This window comes from Diadema antillarum, unplaced genomic scaffold, assembly GCF_040938485.1.
Source record: "Diadema antillarum isolate AM-2024a unplaced genomic scaffold, OU_Dant_1.0 seq00000561_RagTag, whole genome shotgun sequence".
Lineage (NCBI taxonomy): Eukaryota > Metazoa > Echinodermata > Echinoidea > Diadematoida > Diadematidae > Diadema > Diadema antillarum.
The window spans coordinates 1,230,908-1,249,222 of NW_027271500.1; the positions used below are offsets into that span (position 1 = coordinate 1,230,908).

Genomic DNA, 18,315 nt, shown 5'->3' on the forward strand with positions numbered 1-18,315 from the left:
TTGATAGAGAAATGTCGCCCTCAATTGTGCGGGCAGCAGGGGGAGGAGGAAATGTGCCCTGAATTAGCCTTCCTCCAATATGGTTTGACATTTTGAAGTTAAAAAAAAAAGTTTGGGATTGATGATAGTATCATGAGCAAACAATGTCAGGGTTACAGCAGGACAGGGAAAAGAACATGGAGGAAGCAAAGGGAAAGAAAGGAAAGAACAGCAAGGACGGTGAAACTAGAAAGAACTGGAAAGATGGAGACAAAAAAACAAAAACATGAAAGCTTGAGAGAAAGAATAAGGGCAGAGAGAAGAGGAGAAAAAGAGAGAGAGAAAGAGACAGGAAGACAAAGAAAATCTGATAGAGAGAAACTTCAACATCTAGGAAGGATTTGGAAGGAGATGAATGAGTCAATGGAAACAATGGATCAACAGGAAAGAGAAAGAAAGTATGCAAAAAGAAAAAGAGAGATAAATAGAAAGCATGAGCAAAAGATAGAGAGGGACAAGGACAAGAAGAAAATCTGAAGTTGGAGAGCAAAGAAAGAAAGAAAGAAAACTAGAAGGATCCTCTGACATTCAAGAAGGATGAACAGAAAGATGAATGAGTCAATGGAAAATAGCAATGAGAGAGAGAGAGAGAGAAAGAGAGAGAGAGCATGCCAACACAAGAGAAAAATAACAAGCATGAGGAGCAGAGAAAGAAATAAATTTACAGAGAAAGAAAAGGAAAGAATAATCTCCTCTGAAAAGAGTACACATCATAATAATCTGAGCTACAGAAGAAAAGATGTTGATTATTTGGACATATCTAATCATAAGAATGGCAAGCCCAATATGTAGTTCAATTGCGATCATAACTTCCCAGTCATACAATTACGAGTTTATGTATATGTACTGTCTCCAAGACAAAGAGAATATGTAACAGATTAGAAAGAGGGATATATAAAAAAAAAAAAAAACCAGAAGAAAAGAGGTAGTAAGATATAAGGAGAGATATAAAGAGATATAGAGGGATAGAAATAAACAGAGAGAAAAAAGAGGTACAAAGATACTTAGAGAGAAACAGAAAGATATAGAGGGAAAGAAATAGATAGAAAGTAAGAGGTAGAAAGATAGATAGAGAGATGACTATAGAAAGATATAAAGGGATAGAAATAGATAGAGAGAAAGTCTGAGGTAGAAAGATACACAAGAGATATATAGAGATATGGAGGGAGAGAAATAGATAGAAAGTAAGAGGTAGAAAGATATATAGAGAGATACAGAGAGATATATATAGAGAGAAATAGATATAAAGTAAGAGGTAGAAAGATATATAGAGAGATAATTCTAGAAAGATATAGAGGGAGAAAAAAGGATAGAGAGAAAGTCTGAGGTAGACAGATAAACAGAGAGATATAGAGATATGGAGGGAGAGAAATAGATAGAGAGAAAGTCTGAGGAAGACGGATAAACACAGAGATATAGAGATATGGAGATATAGAGGGAGAGAAATAGAGAGAGAGAAAGTCTGAGGTAGACGGATAAACAGCGAGATAAAGAGATATAGTGGGAGAGAAATAGATAAAGAGAAAGTAAGAGGTAGAAAGCTAGAGATAAGGAGAGAGATGTAGAGGGATATAGAGGGAGAAAAATACACAGAGAGGGGGAGAGAGGGAGATAGGCAGGCAAACAATGTGAATCAACTCACTTTGGACAATGTCTCCCCCTTCTGTTCAATGTCAGACAGGAAGCTGGCGATGTATTTGCGCTGGCTCTCCACGATCTCCCATTGGTGCTTCATCTGGCGTCTGACCAGGAACCCACGAATCACTGGACAGAGAAATGCAAAATTATGCATAAGAGTTACATACATGAATATATAATTATACCATGAAAGCTAAGTTGTCATTTTTATACTGGAGTGGTTGACACAAATTTGAGAGCAGTTTTATGAATCTTATAACAATGAGCAATGCAGTATATAAAAAGTGATAGAGAAGAAAAATATACCCACAAATATATGTGTGTGTATCATATGCATTTGCCCACTACTCATGATATCAGCAATCAAATGTCTGTAACTTGTGAATCATAGTACCATATATCTTGCCTATACTATGTGCTCTTGCATAAGAATGTAACAAGGCAAACAGAAATATACTTGATATGCCACACACTTTGCAAGCATGAATAACATTTCACTTTTTTTTTCGGACTTGCAAGGCAATTTTGTGAGTGGTTGTATTTGTCATCAACTTATACTAGCAACTGAATGAAAAATATACACTGAATAAATAATGTTACAGGAGGCAAAATGCTTTCATGCTGTAAATTTTACAATCATGATTTGACTTGCAATATTTGGGAAAAATAATACAGTATGTATTTCATGACATATAAAAATTCCATCCATAATATTCAAAACAAACTAATACCATTCAGTGACACTCACACAAGATATGCAGACAACAATGTTCATCTTTAAAATCATACATGAATATCTTGTCTTCTTTATGGACATCCATGGTATCTTGGTCACTTGACTTTGACATTCTCTTATTTTTAACAGACCAAGAGATTTGTTTAATACACAACTTCGCTATTCTTTTTTAATGGAAAGAAGTACTACCATGACTTCATGTTCTGATGATATAAATCATACGTAATCCCAAAGGATGAAAAAGAGACATGACCAATTCTTAGCTTCATGATTACATTTCATCAGGCTGACAATGAATAACATTTCACTTAATTTATGCTTCGAAAACAACATTTTCCACACACTGTGGAATATCTAAGTTATCTGATTAGGTAATTGGATGATGCACTGAAGTTTTAAAAGGGGAAAAAAAGGAGGAAAACTTGATGACTGCTTTTACATGTTATTACCAGATAGTGAGGCAGTTCGAGTTTTAGCTAAAATTTGGTAAACATTCTTACATTTCAGTCACTGCTATTAAACAGAGCATGATGAAATTGAAGCAAGCCTCACATGCAAACATAAGGGCACTAACATCACACACTTTTGTGCAAGAGCCTTAACATCCTTCTGTTTCTCAACTGACAAGTTCATTGGAGGAGAAGACATCCGAATGCTCGAATAATTTGTTGATCGCTCAGCAGAGCGGAAGGAACAACCCCGCAGTATTGCTACCCATGGAGCACTAAGTGAAGGTCAACCCATAAAGTACCTCTTGGCTGTTACTGTGGGTATTACATCCTGCTTGGTTTGCGCAGACAGTTTGCTTTGTTGGCCAGCAATATGAAGGCTGCGTTTAACGACGATAGGAAATAACTGCCATTCCATGCACCAGGAGTTCACTTGCATCACTCGTCAATGTTTGTTTCCACTTCATTAATTTCTGTTTACAAGGATTGGTATTTCAATAGTTTTCCCCTTTTTTGTTACATTAAAAAAATGCATTGAAAGACAATATGAAACAACTATTATTCCTCGCATCAGTAGTTCACTTGCATCACTCATCAATATTTGTTTCCACTTCATTAATTTCTACTTCTACACACAGGATTGGTATTTTGATATAATTTTTCTTTTTTTTGTATGAAAAAATAATTGCTAGCATTCATTACAGAATATGTTCTCCTGCCAGAATTTTCCTGAGGTAACATACACAATAATGAGAGTGAAATTTGTAGTCCATGATATCTGTCTGAGTATGCAAGTCTCTTTACTAAGTTTATGTTTTTAATACAAAGATAATGATCTCTCATGTAGCAATGCCTTTGCTCCCCAAAGCTGTCTGCTGCATGTTTTTTTTAATCAATTTAAAAGAGAAAATCATTTCATGTTCTGTTCTACTTTATGTTTGAATCATGATTTCCTCTCATTTTTTTTTCTAACTGAGTTATGAAACTGAATTATTTTTTTAAAGGCACTGTTTACAGTCCCATCCCTGTGAATATCAACTTTCAATTGGGCACTTCGTTTGTTTTCCCCCATGTAATTTGCTTACTTGGTTCCACATGATTAGGTGTGATAAAACATTTGCATACAACAGGAGTGATAATAAGAATCATTCTTTCATGTTGAATGATTAAATGATATAAGAATGTTGACTGTCCTTTGTCCTCTTTCTTCTGTCATTTCCTTTCCAGAAAAAGTACATAGAGATGATATTCATATTGTGATATCTGTTTTATAAAAAATGTTCATTATCATTACTTACTGTAATGACAAGAAACAATCCAACATGAGTTTTTGCGCACAGTGCAAAAGTGCTCTGATAATTGACTGTACATCAGTCTGAATTCATGCTGACCTTGAAATATCCACTCTACAATCTGAGTGGTAGTTTCAGTTTAGAAAAGATAATAGCACTGCTAGCCCCATGATGATGATAGAAGTGCTATGAATTCGTCCCGATTACATTTTATCATATTTCCCCATGGCCCAATGATGTGAGCCTAATTCGGTGATTGGTTGGGAATCATTTTGCTGGGGGCAACCCCTGATCAGCTCGAGCTTGAAAAATGGTTTGTTGTTTGGCATTCTGTGCTGATCAAAGAGACCGACCTTTAATAAAGCTCACTACTTTTAATACGCATGTGCTCAAAGGTTTCCCTCTTAAAAGTTTTGGGGCTGTTTTGTTCAAGAGAGCAGACTATTTTTTTGTGATGCTGTCGTCACTGCTCAGCGAACTGGTGCTTCTTTGATACACGTCTCTTGAGCATCCATTCCAAGTATCGAGCTATAAAAGGTTGGGATCTTGAACTCACGACTTGGGCAATCACTAAACTTCAGGGCCATTAACTTCCCATGTTCGAGAGCCGTGCAGCAATTTAGCCAATCTAGAAGAGACGGAGATGAAGACCCACCCAGCGGATCTTAAGAATCTCCAACCCCGTGAATCACATCAGCATCTCTCCACACCAATTTGATTCCTCGTTTTATCTCGCTTGCAAAACCAATCCCAAGCCGAGCAAAAATCTGCTCGAGCTCTCCCACTCGGGATCAAGATAAAGTTAATTCAATAATCGTGATAATTACTTGAAAAGTTCCAGCAATCATGGGTCTGCAAAAGATCTCTTGCAAGAGAGCTTAAAAGGTGAAACAGGACTTAATTTGGAGTGATTAGTCGATCCTTTTTTCGAGAAAGAAAGTCCTTGAAGAAGGGCGAGTTTTTGAACCCACCATGTGGTCAGGAAGTAAGATCTAAAGGAGGTGATCGGCGGGGTGAATCTTTTATGTGCGGAATTCGAGCTCAGTGAAAGCAAGGGGTATTGCTCAAGTAAAATCCATCTCCACACCCTCAACCTTGACATATGCGAAAGGGACGGGAGGAAATTCTACTTTTGGTCAAACTCTCCAAACCCTTAAAGGGAAAGTTCACCCTTGTGTGTGGATTGAGTGAATGCAGCAATATAGGTAGAATTCACATCAGTGAAAGTTTGAGGACAATCGGACAATCCTTTGAAAAGTTATGAATTTCTAAAGTTTTAGTGCAGCTATCGCTGGATGAGAAAACTACTGCAGGTTCTGATGTCATGTATGTACAACGATGGATGGATTTAAAGAAAATTCTGCAAAATGTCATTTTAATGAAAAATGCACACTCCCTTGACTTGTTACTGACACATATGAAGGGTAATACTATTCCCCCTGTCTTCTAACAGAGGTAAATCCAGTGTTCTTTCATTTTGCCAGAAAAATGAAAATATGTTGAATTCTGTTATTTTCATCATATCGTTGCCCCGCAGGGACATCACAAACTGTCGTAGTCTTCTCATTCAGCTCAAACTTTGAACAATTGGTATCACATGAAGGAATTGTCCAATTTTCCTGAAACTTTCACTGATGTGTTCAACTAATATTGCTGAATTCACTCAATCCTGCATTGGCATATTTACCCAAGCTTCTTCAAAACTTTGTACATGGATTGCATTCGCTATTAGATTAAAGAATAACTGTAAAAAGATATTTTTTATGAAACCAAGCCAATCTCGGATTTGTGATTAGAAACCAAAAAAATTGTTCATGATTCACTTGGTCCTTGCACACTGCAGGCATCTCCAGTCAGCAAATGCCTGACACAGCACTCTTTGCTTGACATAACAACAAACAATAGAGAGCAAGGAAAATGAAAGAAATCATCTAATTGCTGGATCCTGTTAATTAGAACACCCTGCAACTAGTTGATAACTGTGACCATTCTTCATTTTTTTGAAATACATATACACTGTATCTGATTCTTGATACACTTTGGACCGAGCTGCATAGCAACATGATACAAACTGTATAGCAACAATCAACCCCCCACAGAAGGTGGGTTCACATTGACAGAGAGATACCATAGAATTTCATGCATTAATTAGTAATGTAAACACAAAACCAAATGTATACCATGGTATTTACAGCGATCATTCAAACTTTGCATGAAATATGCATGTAGGATTTGTGTGTGAATTGCGTCATGGATATAGTATACCACCAATCACGCAGGGATGTATATTTCCAAATTACATACGCGACCTGACACATCTCATCTTCTCCCCGTAAGAGATGGGAACACTATACCAAGTGAATTACCATGGTATCTATTTTGGAGGTATTTTGCCAATAACAATTAAATGGTGCCAATAAAATACAACAATTTTGTATCACATATTCCACAGTAATTTGAATGTGAATGCACCAACTGTGAAATTAAATGGAGTTATAACATAAATGAACACGAGTTACCATCTTATGAACCAGACTGATGGAAGGATGACAAATTTGACGTATTTGATGTTTCTCCACGGTAACACACTCTGACTATACAGTATTGTAGAACTTCCATCAAAATGCATTGTGACATTTCATTACCCACACACAAACACACATACACATTCTCGATGGTGCTTTAACTGGGGATATGTTAGTTTGCTCAAGGTAACTGGGCATATTCCATTATTTGTTTATGAAAAGAATATTTGTCTTTGTTCTGATAACCTGGTTAATTGATACTGAAAACCATTAAAAAAAAGAGAGATATACTTAAATACAGTTAAAGTGAACATATCTGGCTTCATGGAGTGCATAGGTGCATGTAATACAATCGAGAATATGTCTAAAAATATATATTACAATTGTCCCATTTGAATAGTGTGAAAACTATTTGCCTACATACAGGTCCTAAATATGCAGAATAGGCAGGTGCATTATCCCTGAGGTTTACCCTAGGTCCTAAGATTCACTGAATTTTCACTTGTTTTGAATACTCTGAACAAACGGGAATATGCTAAGGGTGAAATGTATCCGTGGTTGCTTGAAGTGAAACACTAGAATATCCCTGATAGAAGCCGTTTACGAGAAAACACAAATGGGTGCACGCACGCACACACACACACACACACACACAATGCAATACACATATATTGAGCATGCTGTGGTATATCAATCCCTTCATCTATACGCACATCTCGCACATATAATATACAACAAATGCATGTCTAACAATAAATGTGTATGAATGCACTGTTATGTAGGAATCAAGAAGAAATACTATAACATGTTCCTACTGATGCGTGATTGCATGCACTGGCATACGTGTGTACTGATACACAGACACCTGAATTTTTCATATAGTTTTAATCAAACATCACATACTGCCTATAAAGCACAGATTTTTACCCAAGAGCTACATACAAAACAACAATTTATGCAAGATTTCCCTCCCGTCATAAGCACTCTACTATACCTTAAGGTCATTCAGTTGATGGCTAATTGATAAAAAAAAGAAGACCATGATTTCATCTGTTCCTTTAAAGGATATTTCTAGTACCTGGAAAGTTTACGGATGCGCTCCTTCTGCGCAGCATGGTGGCAGTCATCCAATGCTGTTCACGATGCCAGAGATGTATTAAATCCTTGTTCAGCCATAGAAATTCTTGGTACCAACAGATGACGTCTAATCACATTGACAATAGTTGTCATCATCTCCGTATAGGAATATTTCTGTCTGCATTAAACACTTGCACACGATGTCCTCAATACCATGCTGAAAAAAAAGCCACAATGCTTTGATGAGCTTACATGTGTTCATTTCCCTCCAAAAAAAGATGTGGAGGCCCCTGGGAGAATTGACGGGTCCTTGTTCGGCCCGGGTGCGTTATCTGCCCCCATGTAGCTATCGATCATCCGTAGTGCATTGTTGGTCTGGTTTGTAATCAACTCTCTCCCCTCCAGGCTGAATGTCAAATTGCCACTTCCTGCTAAATGCTTCCCCCAAGAGTTCCTCCCCGCTCGAAATCAACGACTCCTTCTGCTCGATTGACTGACGTTGCGGAGCAAAAGTCGGGAAGAAATTTTCTCCCCCGTAAGGACGTGTCTCGCCCATATATGTCGGAGCATCAACCCTTCGTGAGCGTCTTGAAGCGGGATACAGCTGAGCATTAGTTTAATAGCAATCACCCCTATCCTAAAGGAAAACGCTTTCAACCAAAATGCTGCACTCCCCAATCTAGGACTTGCCAGTAAGACATGTGTAGGATGCACAACAATTTGGGACCTATGTGCAGCGACAAAATGAAAGCCTTGCTACTTGAATTTCCAAGAGGGGAAAGGGAGAAACGTTACAATGAGTTTGAATCATCTCCAAGAATGCACCATATTGTCAGCTGAGAATTACCGAAAGGGTACTATCGCATTCCAAGATTTGAGCATGAATAAAAACAAAACAATCCATTTTCATGAAATAAAAAGTTTACTTAATCAAAAAGAGGGTAGATTTATCATTGTTCTAAATATTGGCTAAAAAGTGCCCAAGTTGTGATTTTTACTGTAAATATTTTACTTAAAAATGAAAATAATTTTCAATTGACACCATAAGGAAGAGGTGATCAAGCTCTTACAACTTGATACCAATAACTCAATACCTCCAAAAATTGCGATAACGATAACGCCCTTCTGGCTCTCAGCCAACAATATATTGTTGCACAATAGCCACAGAGATACACCATACAGGGAGTTAATGAATCACTAATGCTACAAGTGAAGAGTTTGTTCGCAAAAACCGATAAGTCCATTTTTGAAGATTTTGAAGTACGGTCTCTGTCATAAAGTACAAAATAATACCTTTTAAATGATATTGGTCACTACATATAAAGGTAAATTTTTGAAGTTATGGTCAAAAGAAGCAAACATTTTCTTATTATTCTCTTTATTTTTCTTGACCTTTAATCGCAAATACTATCAGTTTTTGCAAACAAACTCTTCAAGTGCTCATTCTGTTCATACTCTCCAAAATCAGACAATATGGCATAGAATTACTATAAAATGAGGAATGTTCATGTGCATTTTAAGTCAAGATTCACAAAGTTCAAATGCACGAGAAAGCTCTTGTCTGCACTACATGCATAAATGCAAGAGGCACTAAAAATTTCATGTTGTGAAAAAGCCGTAGGCTCCAATATACGAAAATGTTGTGTTTTACAGCATTGTGTTGGGAATACATGGGTAGGATAATCCTCCTAAAGGACATACTCACATGGAACAAAGAAAAAAAATATACAGACATATATTCTGTGATATTTCAAAATTCACTGACATTTTGCTACAGACGTACTTAAACTTGTAGATTTTTGTATATTGTCCTTTCCTGTGTGTTAATCATGCACTATTGTGTTTTTAATGTGCACAGAAAATATTGCCCACAGAAAAATATTCAATAATATTCAATACTCAATTCAATTTGCAGTTTCTTGCAAACAACAGCAATAAAACAACGCAATGAAAGTGTAATGTCTCACATCGACAAACATATGTGTGCGTGCATGTGTATACGTAATGTAAACATATCTCTAAGTTTGCATGATTATCAGAGAGTGACTAATCCGAATAAAAAAAAAAGAAAGCCATCTGCTTTTTTCCATCATGTCGAGTTAAAAAAACATCCATACATCAATTCCTGAAGCACAGCAGAAAATATTCACTTGTGCTTTCAAGAAGAGCCGACTGATAAATGCGGGAGACATTTTGATATGCACCTGCCCAGAATTTAAGAAAAAGATGGGGGTGAATTAAGTTAAGGGTGGGGGTTGCGGGTGGGAACAGGGCAAGCTTTGTGGGTATAACATAGACAGAGACAGCATGGATTCTCCATGCATTTTCCACAGCCAGGTAGCAATCACAGCATGCTTCGGATAAGACACGTCATCACATGTGCCGACCAGGGATACTACTTGTGATGGGAAACTCTCAAGGACTCGATCTGCATCTGCACAAGACCATGGTAAATTTGACATACAAAGAAGATACATAGAAATTGCCATGGCAACTGCCGTGGAATATGCAGACAAACCGATGTACTGTGAGTACTGATCAGCAAAGGAGTAAAATTGGCATGCAGGCTTATGAGTTGACATTTAGAGTATTACAATACTATTCAGGTGTTACTTTCAAGGGATATGCAAGTTTCAAATTTGTTTTGTATTTCTGCTTTCTTGTCATTATTTTTTTTTTCTGGTAATGTTTTCCTCCTCTTTTTTCCTTTTATCCCCTTACTTTTAGATGATTTTTTCTCATACCTGCTTGTGATATATCCTCAAGGCATGTGTTACATTACACATTTGTATATATATGTGTGTATGCATGTGTGTATGATATATATATGTCCATATGTTTTGTAGACCAGTATATTATGTAGGTGTATACAAATATGTAATTGTGTGGTGATTCATCATCACAAAAGCCATATTATGTCTAGAAAATAATTTTTGCTTTTTGGCAAATATGAATTTTTCAGATTCTATGCTTTAAATCGATATTTAAACTTCCCCTTCTTCATTACAAGGAAAATATTTTCAAAAAGAATTAAATGTTAGAAAAGTGAGAAGGTTATAATGCCAAAATCAGCTTTTCATGCATTTTCTTCCTTTTATAATCCCTGACCTTATACAGGTAATGTGATGATGCAACACATATGACAGTGTTTGAATGGATGTGTGTGTGTGTCAATCCATAATCATGTATTTGAAAGTAACAAAAGAAAAGTAACTTCTTCTCTCTCTCTCTCTGTTTTTAATTTTTTCAGGCATTTAATATTTACATCCTGACACAACTTAAGCCTGCTGGGTCATTACGTGAACTTTCCCTTGGTTTTTCTGACTCAAACAAGCTTGTTTTCCATCAAATTTTTTGTTTGTCTGAGTTCCTTTCTGGACGAATCTCGAGTTGATTCCTGTTGATCGACCAAATTAATTCCCCCCTATCGTGTATCCACCCCCTGGCATAGTAGAAGGCCGGGCAGACTTCCTCCTCTGAACCTCAAGTTTGTAAACGTCGTCCCGACTTTAGAGTCTCTCTCATCTCTTCATATACAGCTTCCTCTAACTTCAGCAAAGAGATTTCAATGAACTTTTCAGGTCTGTGTCACAACTGAAATTTTCGACCAATTCTCCCCCTTAGCAACCAACCAATCATGAATGAGGCATGATGTCTACTTCAAAATTTTGCTGAAAACCATGTCCTAAGCAGGTCAGTTTTATTGGGTACCATTGGTAAATTGTTTGAGTCAGAAAAATATAAATGAGATATCTGTGTGCAGTTTTCTCATAAACTCTTTACATTTCAGGATCTCTGCATAACTTTCAAAGCATTTTTTTTTATAACCAGTAATTCATGCAAACTTGACCTTATAGTTGTAAAGTTAATAGCAAGCCCACACAGGTGTAGCAATGTACTATAGTATATCAATAAGGCCATGGTGACACAATATGGATTAGGGGGATTAGGTAATCTCTTTCGATTCATTGACAATTAGTTTCTAGACTTTTGGGCCAATCAGTACAGAAAGCTCTTGAGCATGTTTGCCGATGGCCGTAAAAAGCACAGTAAGGGTTGATAACAATGATATAGGCAGTACTTTAAAGGGATGGTACAGTTCTGGTCAAAATGGGGATTCAGGTTTCAACTTTTTATGAGATAATTAGAAACCATTTGATATATAAAATATTAAAGGTCCCACCTTTTATTAGGACCAATTTATTTTACTTTGTTTTTGGATATTTTAGCCATTTCAAAACTGATTTTCATCAAATAAAACTTTTAATTCCTCTTAGAATGGTATGCTCTTTGATATTTCTTATAAGTGATTTCTAATTATCTCACAAACACTTAAGACCTGAATCCCCATTTCAACCAAAGGTATACCATCCCTTTAAACTCATCCACTGTGATTATAAAAAGAATTGGGGATACTCCAATTTCTTTCTTTTTTAATACAGTGAGTTATAATCAAAGCATCGTCATATGAAACTTGAGGATATGATGATTGGCAGGAAATGAAGTAATTGCACATATTTTGATCATATACTTTTGACGATGGTTATTTCCACCATATAAAGCCTTCAAGAAAACAAGTTAACTGTATCTTGCCACCCCCCCCCCCCACCTCCCCAGCAGGGAATGGATATAGATGGTTACAAGTGCTTGCATGGTGCTGAAACGTCTATTTTGACCACGACAAGATATCAGATTGCATCACATGGTCATTACTTCTCGACGTAACCGGACCAATCATAGAGGAAGTACCTTTCACATCCAAAAGAGAAAAAAAATCAAACTAAAACAAGCGGGCCAAACACAACAGGATCCCATTTGGGGACTGGAAACGAAATAACAGATTTCCGAAAGCCTTATCATTCTCGGCTTGGCATTACCACCGAAAATCCTAAATGAGGAGGGAGGATTCCAAACAGGAAATTTATCCCGTATTTCCTGCAGTGGGTTTGTTGGCAATGCCGGTTGCTGCAGTAACACCCCAAAGCCCAGAATGGGGTCTCTGATACTGATAATTTGTGGGGAAAGAGTCATCTAGTATACATCCAGTCCTGCTAAATTTTTTTTTTTTTAAGATTCAAATTTGCATATTTGAGCACAACTTGGAGCTGTCAAAAAGTAGACATATCTAACAGCTAACCTGGTTTGGATCTAGGGCACTTTAAAAGTGGCATGCAGCATCAACGATCGCTCTGCAAAATATCCGGGTCGCTATTCAACCAGAGGTTAAGGTTCAATGTACTATCATAATGGGCATGTACAAGCTTTCAAATAGACCTTTTTGGTTTTAAAACACTGTAACTTATGACTGGCACAACTGTGGGGTTTCCAAAATAAGAATGATGATTCAAAGAGGTCCCTATAATTTAAATGTATATGTTGACCTCTTTTGATGCCTTTTGGTCTGTACATAACCAAATCATTAAAATTCTTTATAAAAATGTACCTCATATATTTATCTTTTTTTCCCCATAATTTCTGATGCGCCCTCTTTCATCCAATCTTTAAAAACGAAATCCTCCACTTCATTTTATTTAATTCATATTCAAGCTGTGACATCATTCTCCTGTAACACTTGAGCTGAATAACATTCCCAGTTATGTGCCTTACCATTCATTGCTATGTCGAATATTTGTCAAAAACATTTGCTCAAAAATAAAAAAGATGATCTTTTGAGCAATGTATGTATACAAGTTAAAAGCTAATTTAGAATTCTGATTTAAGATCTGTTTGATCAACATTGACACCAATGTATTGCCCCTTTGACTCCTCCTGTCAACAATACCTACAACTCCTATGAATGACTGACTTTCCCCTTTAAACTCCCCGCAAGATTCCACATGCAATGTTATCAACCCAGTGATACATTCATCATCCATCAATCAACCCTAGCGACTCTTAATCTGGAAGTTCTCCAAGTCCTGTATGAATCATTACCGGATGAATTTCAGGCACTATGGCACAGCAGTGACATTTTATTTCAGAAGCATCTCGCCAACCAACATATGCTCGAGAACCTTGAATGAATACCAAGACTTTTAATCAGAAACTCTTGCCTCAGTTACGGTAAATGACTGAATAATTTTCACAGCAGACGGTACTCCTCTCTTTCATGGCCAATCTTGGCATGATGTACTACTGGGGCACATATTGTATCACTCAAAGTTGGTAAATCACTGTTTGATATGGGATGCCTGGTCTCATAGGAAGGCCTGCTATCATATGTTTTTCATGACAGACCTATCAAAATGATGCTTGAACTGTGAAATAATTTTAGCGAGCTTTTCTTTGAAATAGTTAACACAACTCATGAATACTGACATGTCTACAAAAAAAAAGTTTATATGAGAGAAGAGCATTTGATTCTTATTTTATTCCCGTTTCTGGAGTTTTGGATTTGATTCAATTTTCTATAAAGCACAGTGACCTCACTATCATATATGATGACTTGCTTACCTCCATTGGAAAACAGGAGTGAAACTTGGCAACATATGTTTAATCTGATGCTCATTTTGAAACTATATACTCAGCTTTAGAGGTACACAAGCTCCAACATGTAATGTATAAATGTGCATCTTGATTCTCTATAAACATGGATAAGTGATCTAGCAAATATTCAGGTTAACAGAAATAAATTGGAGACAATGCCCATTTTCATTGCTGAAAGAAGATTTCTTATACACATTTTACTAGACTCACCAGATGGTCCTTGATAGAACAATATGTTATCATAGACAATTATTCTCTTACATTTACATGTTTCCTTACCCCCCCCCCCCCCCCCATCCCTGAAAAGTTTGCTAGAAAAACTGCCTTTATAAGAGGTATATATAAATATATCACGTTGAATTAAAATGAGTAGCATCTCTGTGTTGGTTGATGCTCCTTACTTTATCAAAAACAATTCATTTGCACAGGATCATGTGCCATATGTGGTGAGAAATCGCGCAGCAGATGTCTGATTTAAGAATTATCTCATACACAGGCATACGTTCTGCCACTCAAAATGTTCCATCCTTGATGAGGCATGGTAACCAGTGGAAGAGCACGCCACGGTAACGCTGCATCACCAGAAAATCCTCCCGAGCAGCGATTCACCGATGCGGTGATGACTCTTCCCATAACCTCTCGCTGACCCCAAACTCCATTTGGTCATCGCTTCAACACAGCCTGGTAGCGCGCTGCATGCATGCATCTCCGCGGTACATTAAGCATCATACTCATGGTCTGAAGTCTCAGCCACCACGAAGTATTGTAATCACCACCTTTGCTTCGTTATACGAGTATTGCAGAAGATGTCAATCCACCATGCATGCCTTAAAAAGCAAAATCCCGATCCTAGATCAGGATCTACATCACCATCATATTAACTTATCACCTGTTCCTTTTCCCACAATGGACTTATATCCCTGAAAAAATTCATCAAAATCCATTCATAGCTGTTTTCAAGTAATATCACTGTTAGCAGACAAACAAAACGCCTGCAAAAACATAACCTCCTTATAAACAGAGGTGAGATAAGAATGTATTGTGCCTCTTTTGTATATTTCATGTCTGTACATCCCTCCAGGAAACAGATATAGCCTTATTCATGTTTATTCTTGCTGTCCCAATCCTTTCATCTTGAAAAAAAAAAGGCCATTTTGTCTTGACTTCGAACATGACATGAAGCTACTACAAGAGGAATGATTCAGGGCCTTTACCAAAACCACATCTCACGTCTTCATTATGACAGTGTCATGACAGTTATATGTCCCCAAAGTGTAGTGTGGGGCTGTGTGGAAGTAAGCTCTGCTTTCCACATGCTATACTCTTACAATACTTCGACATTCCATAACTTGCTTCACCTTATCCTCTTCTCATCTCTAAATTGGCAACTTCAAATTTTATCACAATTTAAAGGGATGGTATAGTTTTGGTTGAGATGGGGGTTAAAATTGTAACTTTTTGTAAGATGATTAAAAATTACTTATGAAATATTAAAGAGCACACAGTTTTCAGAGGAATCCAAAGTCTATTCCATGAAAATGGAAGTTGGCTGAAATATCCAAAAACAAAGAAAAACAAAGTGGTCCGAATAAAAGGTGGGTCCTATCTTTTATTAGGACATCTGCTTTGATCAGAGAAAAGAAAAATAGGAAACAATATTGAGGTAGCCAATAATTACCCCTGCTTCATGGAAATTATAAGAAGGTTTGATCGTGAAAAACTTGCTAATGACGAGTTTAAATATATTTGAAGTGGACCATTATTGTGTCTTTGACAGTTAAGATTTATGATATCCAGGAAGTTGATTCCAAGATTTATGACAACTAATGGCAGACTTGCCTTCCTAAAAGCCTCTACCTTTGAATAGATACACAACAAAATAATGCATGAATACTAAAATTACATAGTGATACCACACTTAATGCTGGTGTTACTGCCACTAAGGAGGTGATTTTTGTCAGTATTGGTGGTCTGTAAATCTATTTGTGTGTTGGTCTATTAGCAATTTTAACTGCCTGCAAAAAAAAAGTTGTGAATGGATTTGGATGATGATACATTTGGGAAGGTCAGAAACATGCCTATACAGTAAGACTAGCAAGTGACTAGAATATTCCAGAGGATTCTTAACAATTATGGGACATAGCATGCCTGCTGTAGTCAAAAGAGAAAGGGCATACATTGTTACAAGTTTTATGACAAACACATCAAACTGTAACCTGGATAACAGCAATATTCAGGATAAGTACATGTAGAAATCTAAAATAAGTAGAAATCTAAATTTATGAGGTTTGTGAAATATTTGCTGCAAAATAATGAAACATGACATCTTAGGGAAATAAGCTGTCATGTGTGTAGTTTACATTCACCTCTGAGCACTTTCTAATGTGCTGTGGTATTACTCTAGGTGTCAAACTGCACTTTTGCTGACTACTAGTATCATTCCAAATTTTCCAATCAATTAGAGCAAGAAAAACACACTAAACTGAACTATACAGGATGCCTGATCAAAGCAGATGGCCTTGAGAAAAAAATTGATGTATTTTACCTTTTTTATATACCCAAGGTAACTGTCTTTTCCTGTTTGTTCCAGTACATCATATTGCTGTTCCAAGAAAAAAAAATCTCTTCCTCTATAGTCTTGGTTTGGGCCTTACTTTACATGACTGACAACTACAAATAAGACCAGAGTTTTAATTCCAAGTGTTGTACAAGATTTTTGCAGAGTTGAAGTAGATTATATGTGACACTGCACCTCAAAACAAACAAAAAGTCGCCAGACATGAATTTTTAGGTAAGACTATATTCTGAAAGAGCAGACTTTAAGCTTTAAAATGATGTATAACTCAAATCAAATGGACTCTCCTAACCTATCTAACTATTGGAAATAAAGCACAAAGTCAGGAAAAGTGTGAACTGAGAAAAGAGGCTCTGAAGTACAGTGTCTATTCAAGCGCTTAATCTTTACCAAACCGTGCTGGTTGTGTTATGAATGGAACAAAAAACAGGAAGTAAACCACCAGAGTAACAACAATGAAGGGATTATTAGATTAAACTGAAATTAAGCATGCCTCATTAACACATTCTGTACATAATTAATGCCAACTTTCAAAGCAGTAGCATTATTCTTTCAAAAGTTATTAGAGTTGAAAGTGAAGAGTGTGGACAAGGTTTTTCAGAAATGAAAAAGGGATTCTAAAGACACACCTAATCACACTATTCTACCAAAAATGTTCAAGATAAACTGCTAAAAAAACACACTTTCCTGCCCGTTTTATGATACCAAATTTTAGCATAATGTAAAAGAAGACTCGCTCTTTCAGAAACTATGAAAAACTCAAGTTCGGCTGGGGTGACCCATTTCACTTATTTTCAGTCCTCACGTAAAATCAGTGTGTGCGACTTTATGTTCGTTTTGAGGTGCACGGTCACATATATGTGACACTACACTCTATACTGTACTCTCAAAAACAGTCATATATAACTGTGTGTAGCCAAACAGGAATGAATATGATTGTCAGTTTTATGATGTCATCCATGAACAATCCATCTCGAGTCAACATCTACATCTGTCTAATAATAATAATAATAATTGATATGATTTATATAGCGCCAAATCCACTCTGCAGAGTGCTCTAGGCCTGATTACTTGTCAGACAAAGAACAAATTAAGTTTCAATTGCTTTGCTCAGTCATTAATTACAGAGTGAAGGTAGCTTACAGAATATGATCTAGTGAACCAGAAAAATTCATAGTGATTTGGTTATATCTTCTCATGCATGTGGAGTTGTAAGACAACAGAAAACCCCCCAAACTGACAAAACACCCACACTACCGAATATTTAACCCACTGAGGATGAACTCACACATTTCCCACAGACAGCTTCCCAAGTATACTTAGGAATAGTCTTAAACAGGCTAAAAAGCACTCCAAAGACACTAGACTTTATCATACTGTTGTGCTGACATGAATACTGAAATGCAAAATGCATTTCAAGTGCATTCAAAAGTCTAGCTTTTCACGAATATTTTCAGTAAATGTGCATCCTATATCCTTCAGCAGCATTTTTGAGGAC

At 36.7% G+C, this 18,315-nt stretch overlaps 1 protein-coding gene across 1 annotated transcript in view; it reads right to left on the minus strand.

The window, feature by feature from the left end:
- LOC139735009 (unconventional myosin-XVI-like) overlaps positions 1–18,315 on the minus strand; it is a 188,753-nt gene that overhangs the window by 40,463 nt on the left and 129,975 nt on the right. Inside the window, exon 26 of the mRNA XM_071645783.1 lies at positions 1,682–1,803. Within this exon, the coding sequence (XP_071501884.1) occupies positions 1,682–1,803 (122 nt within the window). The remainder of the gene's footprint in view (positions 1–1,681; positions 1,804–18,315) is intronic.